The 8,022-nt window shown below is 38.1% G+C and overlaps 1 protein-coding gene across 1 annotated transcript in view; it reads left to right on the top strand.

Annotated features, from left to right (window-relative positions):
* Positions 1-1,654: 1,654 nt before the first annotated feature.
* Positions 1,655-8,022, top strand: part of rbm33a (RNA binding motif protein 33a) — a 26,374-nt gene continuing 20,006 nt past the window's right edge. Inside the window, exons 1-2 of the mRNA XM_005722772.2 lie at positions 1,655-1,901; positions 7,816-7,894. Coding sequence (XP_005722829.1) covers positions 1,883-1,901; positions 7,816-7,894 — 98 coding nt within the window. The 5' untranslated portion in view covers positions 1,655-1,882. The remainder of the gene's footprint in view (positions 1,902-7,815; positions 7,895-8,022) is intronic.

Raw genomic sequence — 8,022 nt, forward strand, 5'->3', positions numbered from 1 at the left:
CTAGCTTACCATAGACTTCATAAAGTCTTCTGCCTTGAGGCTTTCTAGCAGACACCCTAAGGGCAAACTTCACCCACTAGCATAAAGCTGACCAATGGAAAGAAGTTTCTCTTTGTTCTCTGTTCTAGTGTTAATGTATTTATGTGGCGCTGAAACATATGGAATCCAATTAACAACCAGAATATTTTGTATTATTCATGAGTTTCAAGTGTTCTAAGCCAGTTTGTGATCTCTTCTCTGTATTGAAAAAAAAAATCTCATGCCAAGACAATAAATGCAACCTTTTGAATGCCTGAGGTTGTTTCCTTTCTAAAGATAACAAGTATTTCTTCTGTTCTTCATGATTTCATGTGTGCAAAATAGCATATTCAGCTGAGCAGGGGACTGAATTAGTTTCCTTTTCCAAGTTTCGGATTCAATCAGAAAAAAGACTCCTGGTTTTTGTTGTTAGTCATTGTTTTTTCTTAGTGCAGAAGCTGTCTACTCTTCCTTTAGGGAGCAAAGTTATCAGAGAGTTGATTGAGACTTGGCAAAAGGAAAAGGAAGTACCTAGCACCACTGTCCCTTTTAGGGAACAGTCTCCACTAAAGCTTTGATATTGTGCAAGAGTACAGTTGTGTTTTTTATAGCAAAAAGGAAGATAAAAGTTTTGGTTTTAAAATGTATTTTTTGGAATTAGAAAAATAAAACTGCAAAACTAGAATTTAAAAAAGGCTTTATTTATAACAGGATTACCACTGGTGTAAGTGTTATAAAAACCTCATCAGCCTTGCCGAAATAATGCATGACAAAAACCATTATGTTTCTATAACATTATCCTTCCATTAGTGCAAGTAGTTCCCCAACACAGGTGGAAATCCAAATTTTTCATACCTTGGAAAAACATTACAAGGAGAGGTTTGAGGGCAGGATTAATCCAGCTAAAGCATGTTCATTCTTAAATGATTATTAAAAATTGAATGAGTACCATGAATGTTTAAAGCTGTGGGGGAAAGAAGCAGATAACATTTAAAGAACAGAGAGCGCATAGGAACTTAAAATGTGCATCTCTTTTTCCTCTGTGGATGATGCTTAACTACAAAAAGGAGAATAGATTAAAGGTATTGCAGTGCAATGTACCCTTCATTTTATACTTTTCAATAAAGTTTTGTATAGTACTGAATTTTGTAAATGAGCTGGTACTTATGTAGTGCAGAACTCTATTTGAGCATTTAAAGTGCTTTCTTACTGCAGTCCTTATTCATCCAATCAAACACATACACAATTTTTTTTTCTATGCCTAATGACTTTTAAGAATTCACACGCTCACGCTCGGGAGAAACTGCGGGTTCAGTATCCCCAGTAAATCATGCATACTAAAAGTGCTGGGAATCAAACCACCAGCCTGATGGTAGACCCGCTCTACCTCCAGAGCCACAGCTGCCCTAACCTGAAAAAAGGCTGAAAAGGTCACTTTGAATTTATAGGTAATACACTTACTTACCAATATGCCACATAATATTCAGATTTATTATTGTGTTAATGATGTATTCTTTTTGAAGAACTAATACGAAGTCAACTTCATACCTTATCCAGATGTAAAGTAAATATCCCTCCCTCATCTTGCATGTAGCCTAGTAGTAGAGGGCGAACATATGTCTACGGAGAGAGCTCGATTTCCTGCAGCAAACCGATCCAGGGAGCTGGACTTTCCCCACCCACAATGCATCATCGCTGCAAACCCATCTCTAGCATGCTTGTATCCTGGTCGTGATCTGAAGTCATTGCCGCATAGAAGCTCTTGCCAGTCTCATATTTTAAACCATGAAAATGGTGAAGTACTGAAGATTAAATGCACTCTGCAGTACAGTAATTACACTTTAAGCGGGACGGGCCTTGCATCATGTCATCCAACGACCAGGGTGAGTAATATCAGTTGATTTTGTCGATAGTGCTAAGTTAGCCTCAGAGCTAAGTCAAGCTAACTTAGCTCGTTCGTACTGTCAACAGACGGCTTCAATGAGCGAAGGCCGCACGCTAGCCACTAGCTAAACCAGCTTTGTAAAACGAAAACGAATATAAGCAGACGAAAATACCGGACACAACGTTAACTCAACAAGTTTAAATTTGTAATACGCTCCAGCTGTGCATAATTCCCAAAGCTATTGTTAATACATTGAGGACAAAGTCAAGCGTTGATTTGCGTTGAATTTCTTTTTTGGCCTGTTTGCTAACATTATTAGCAAATACGCTCGCTGCTAGTCTGGTATCTGGTGGGATTGAAAAAAACCACTTGATTCCTGAATAGCTAAGCATAATATAAAATAAGCCATGGGTCCTATTTGCTTTCTCTTGAATTTTAAAGCAGATATAATGGTTCTCTAATCAGGTATTTTCCCCTTTTTGATCGCAGTAGCGCTTTTATCGATAGCTAATTTTGATAGCTCAAGGTAGTCGCCACCCCCCACAACATACTCTTTTATGGATGATTAACACTGATTATGCACCTAACTACCTGCAGTGCAGGCTGTTATTCTATGGCTTTTTCGCCAGTATCGTAGCTATACTCACAACTGCACTTTTCTATAAGGGCACTATGACGCAGTTAACGCGGTCCGTATGTCCCCATAGTGATTCCTACATTGTGTTTAGATAGCATTGCTTTGTAGAGGCCATCTTACGATCACAATTACAGTAAGAGTTAATACATTTGATTACAAGCGGTAAAATACAGGCACCAGACTCTAAACACTTGAACAAAATTGGGATCATTTGGATTTTGGAATTGGTTGGGACCCCAAGGCCGGACTGACCAATGGCTTTTACCTCAAATAAAACCCACACAGAGATTGGATCTCTAAGAGATTGCTGGAGGGGGCAGTTAAAAATGTCACTTTATTCAGTATAAATAAGAGGATGATAATGCATCAAACAGCTGCAATCCTATTTTCTACACATCAGTTCTGCTACTACATTGGCAGACTACATTTAGGAGGCCATACTGACTTGGATGAAGGATCTCACACTGGATGACTGAATTGCGACTTGGCGGCAGTCTAAAATAAAGATGGCTTCCCCTTCCTGAGCCTACTCCTGCAGAGGTTTCTTCCTGCTTTCTTTTCCCCCACTGTTGCCAAGTGCTTGCTTAAAGGGTGGTTGTTTGTTTGTTGGGGTTTCTCTCTGTTATTGTAGGGCCTTTACCATACAATATAACTTGCTTTGATTTGACTGTTGTTGTCACTTGGCCCTGTATAAATACAATTTAAATGAAATATTATAGCGTTTAAATAAGACCACATCTTGCCAGCTGTCTGATATGCACCACTGAACAAGTCATGATGAAACGCACTGTATTGGGACTTTGTTAAACAGCAGTAAAGAGCCACTACAGGCATTAGACATGAGATTTCTTACCAAAAACAGATTTTATGTTTTGTTTTTTACTTGTTTGTTTGGTTTTTTCCATCTACTTGTTCTTATGGGTTATTTTATTTGTCTTTATGGGCCAGCTCTGGCTGTATTTTTGCCTGTATGTAATTTAGCAAGCAATCACACTTAGATATTTTATTTTGATTACCGTTTCTGACAGCATGAGCATACTGGAATGCTATGGCCTTTCTTTTTGTCAAGTTCATATGTTAAATTAACCAGTTATTCTCCTGCAATGCATGAATGCAGAAACTTTTTTAGCCTAACTTCAATGCCAAATGTAAGAGTTTGTGATTCGTGCCTTTAGCAGTCCATTAAACAACTGACTCATACATAATTATTGTTGACACTGATGGCGGTCAACTGTACAACAGTTTTTCTGTTGAAATCCCATGCTCAGTGCATGGCTGCTTTTCTAGGATGTTATTTAAAAATGGCAGCTTTATCAGGCTCTACTGTCAGAGTAGATTTTCGAGCTGAAAGCACAGATGCAGAATAATTAGATGAGCAGAGACTGAATTATTAGGCAACCCAGATTCAAGAGCCCATTTTAAAGCTGCTAATTTGCCCTTTGAGTAGAATAACTTTTGCCAGAACAGAAAATGTGCAAATGTAAAAATTAAAATTGATAATAGGTTAATTAAATTTTGCTACATTATTTTCAGGGTCTTGAATATAGTTCTTGTTGCATCACTGACACACAGTTATTAACCTCTGAGCACACTGCCGGTGGAAACCTGCATGTCATGCCTTGTGTGTGTTTATGTGTGACACATGCTTCCTGCAACAGTTTGGTACTTAATAGCACAAGTGGCTCTCTCGTTGACGTTGCCATCGACTGTAGACAAGGTAGTAGGCTCTGTGAATGATGAAAATATCTACCAGTGGGAGTTCATTGTTAAACTTGTTTTTAATGGTTGGCTGTGCTGCTGTTGGCCGACATGCTTCCATTCGCTTTATCTTTATTAATTATTGGAATTATTTTTGGAGGGAAAGACGTGATGTGTTGCTTCATTCTGTTTGAATACTCTGAAGGTGCAAAGCGTTCTCACTACAGATACACCCGACTTCCCACCGTCAGCAGTGACTCCCGCCATGCTGTGTAGCTTTTAACACTTTACTGATAAAACAGAAAATTATTCTGAATTACATCGTGTAATTTACCAGATAAAAGTTTCATGCTCGACTGTCTGTCAGGGAGCACCAGCCTTAGTTTTGGGGAGGGTCATGAAGGATGGTCTGCTCGAGATGGGTAGAGGCGAGAAAGGTTCATGGATGTAGAAGGATGCCCATGAGCTAAGCTTGATATTTAAATCACAATTAAATTACCTGAGCCTCTTCCAGCTTTGTCGAAGTCAGCAGAGCAGAGCACATTGTTATATCCACCCGTCTTAGAATCAAAGTAGAGATCGCAATTTTCTTGGTTGAGTCTGATTTTTATCTATTTATTTTGTGTGACCTTTCATTATCAGCTTTTGCCAATCTTGATTTTCTTTCTAAGGGGTATAATTGATAGCGTGCACAAAGAAAAATCAACTTTTGCTAACAGGACGCAGACATTTTTCTCTCATACCAAGGCTTCTGCTTTGTGACTGGCTCTGATGTCTTTAGATTGATGGATAGCTGGATGGTTTTGGATAGCTTTAGCTTTAGTTGCGTTTGGTAGCTTCTTTAAAATGTTTATGTGAGGGTGTTTTAAGTGTCTTATTAAGTTTGTTGTTACAAATGTTTTCGTGCTAGTTTCGTGCCTTACTTTGATTAACTTTTTGTTTTCACTCACACTGAAGCGCTTGCATGTTAATAGGAATTTTAGTATGTGGCCTGTATGAAACACACTGGCTGGTAATTGGATATAGAGGGCTTACAATGCTGAAAATGCACTGATTCCAATCCCTAGCTGATCAGTCAGTGCATCCCTAATTTAAACAATTTCAATTTGTCAGTATTTTGAGCATCCGTCCCTTTTTTTGCTCATATGATGTCTGGCATTTTGCGCATTTGTTGTGTTCTAAGTGTAGGGATGCTATCTTGAATAGAATGAGCCTGACAGATTCTATTCAAGGCTGTTTGGAAAACCTGTTAAAATTGAGTTCTTCAGATTTAGGTGAGCCCACATAATTTGATCTGTGTTCTTTTATCTCTCTGATTTAATTCTGAAAGTTCTGATCAGAGTGGTTAATATCTCAGCTGCTTTGACATTCATTGATCATGTTGCTGCAGTGAGTTTTACCCCAGTTGCATCAAGGTCTATAACGTTTGAACGGAGCATTTATTGATTTAATGGAGGCCAAATCTGCGTCAGTGCTAGCCATTTTCAAACAAAACCTAAAATCGGGTTATTGATCACTGCCTTTAAACTTATCAGATGTGCCTTTTTATTGACACGAGGCCCATCGCTTATTGAGTACACATCATTGTACACTGCACTCCTTTGTATTATGTGTATTTTTTAACCTATTCCTATATAAATAAAGTTGGTTTGCCTGAATTGGCTACTGTGACAAATTAAGATCGTCCATGATAGACGATCTGTGTTCTTTCTCTGAAAGGTTTCAAAGAGTTTGATCAGTTTGCGTAATAGGCTCTTAATACACATGTCATTGCAACAATAACGGCAGTTTGTTGGGGTAAGGAGCATGTGCAGCAGGGTGTTTGCAGTTTAGGGGCATTTCAGATTGTGAAAAGCACATGGTCTGTTGCAGGGCTGCAAAATTATGGCCAAAATAATAAAAAAATAATAATAAAAAGATGGACAATCATTTGATTATTGATTGCTTTTATTGAGGAAAAATACACTGTGCTACATTTCAGGTAACTAAAGAAGCTTTTCAGACAAGGTGTTTATTCACTTGACTCAAGTGCATCTCCTAGAAGGAAAATATAAAGTATTTCATTCCATTAATCAAACCTGGGCGATGGATATGACTAAAACTTGTAGCAAAGTACTTGAAAAGAGATTCCTCTTTATTTACCCTTTGATTGTTTGCATATAGTGCAGGTTTTGCTACTTTGGAAAAATGATTGCGCTGAGAGGTAGCCCATCTTTAGTCCAGTAAATGTATCATTTTTCTGAAGCTTTCATTATGCAAAGTGTTTATTGGGTGCTTATTTTGGCTAAATGTGATTGCATTGGTTTTTCAGTGTATTTTTGTGAGCTGGATGGAAACTGATGCACTGCACAGGCTCACTTTCATGGATGTCTGAGCACCCATTGCTTTTTCCCTCAGCCTTTATTGCAGAGCAGTTTGTGGTGTGTTTTCAGGGAGTTGAATAAGTTCATTGTGTTGCTGGTTGGTTGACAAAATTTGCCTTAAATACAAAGTATTTCCAAAGAACAAATGGTGTTCTCTTCACCACCTGCTGTATTAGACATTTGAAGTTTGTTGTATTTCTGTCTTTTAACATTATGTTACTTGTCCAGACTAGTCCAGGAAAATTGAAGCTTTGTTGCACAGGGAACAGCTGTGATTGGCACATGCAGGCATGTGGTCAGGTGCTGATTTAGGAAGCGCTTGATTTGCCTCTGCTTTGTGTTCCATTGGGGAAGCACGCGTTTTCAGTGTCGCTTGATCAATTTCAATTAATTGTGGGAAGCCAAAATGGTGATCGAGATTAAAATTCAATTAATTGTGCAGCCCGATTCCATAATGTTAGTCTAATACTTTACATATTAAAGGAATTTCTTAGCTTTAAGATACATAAAATATATATTCGTAAAAGCGCTAGTTTCCAACCCAAAATTTAAATATTTTAATATATTTTGATTTACTACAACTCAGCTTTAACATGATGGTGGAGAAACATGCCCATCTGCGTTAGTCCTGCCAAGACATAAATTCATGTGTGGCTTGACGTTCAGCTCAAGTGTTGCATCATGGCCGGTAGAAAAGAGACACTAGTCTTCAGTGTTTTTGACCAACATTTGCAAAGTAAATGTAAAAGTTTAATTGTACAGGCAAGGAGCCTCCTCCATTTTTAATAATGGATACACGGTCCCACTAAAACAAGCATCATAGTGAGAATAATAGGCCTATGGCATATGAAGAAAATGTGGGCTATGTCTCACCTTAAAACAAATTTTTATATATTTTGTAGTTATTTTAAGCCGTTGCCAGATTTCCCAAATCATGTTGAAAATGCAGACATATTTAATTTTGGGGTTATCTTTTCATGGAGTGATTTTTATCCTGCTTTATGTGTAACGAAGTGATTGTTCATTGTTAAATCTTACTGACGCTGCATGTGATTTGGTCTTAACAGATCTGCATAAATGATAAAAAAGTGGCTCGAGCCACTATCCTGCTTGCCGCCTACCACCCACCTCTAAATCCATGTGGGAGCCTTCTGTTAGTATTTTACGTTGCTCTTGTTAGAGCTAATGTTGAAGCACAACTGTCCTTTTTGCAGATTTTGACTTTGATGAATATGACAAACCCGGTGCTGAGCGGTCACGCAGAAGGAGAGGTGAAGATCATGATCTTGAGAGGTAAACTATTGCATCCATCTCTTTATTATATTAAATGGCACAACCTGCTGTTATCATTGAAATGTGTGTAATGGATTTTGGCCTGTGTTTTAGAACTTTTACATCCCTTGTATTGGTCAAGATGCTAC

Source organism: Pundamilia nyererei, unplaced genomic scaffold (assembly GCF_000239375.1).
Source record: "Pundamilia nyererei isolate P.nyererei 1_Seehausen unplaced genomic scaffold, PunNye1.0 scaffold00007, whole genome shotgun sequence".
NCBI lineage: Eukaryota > Metazoa > Chordata > Actinopteri > Cichliformes > Cichlidae > Pundamilia > Pundamilia nyererei.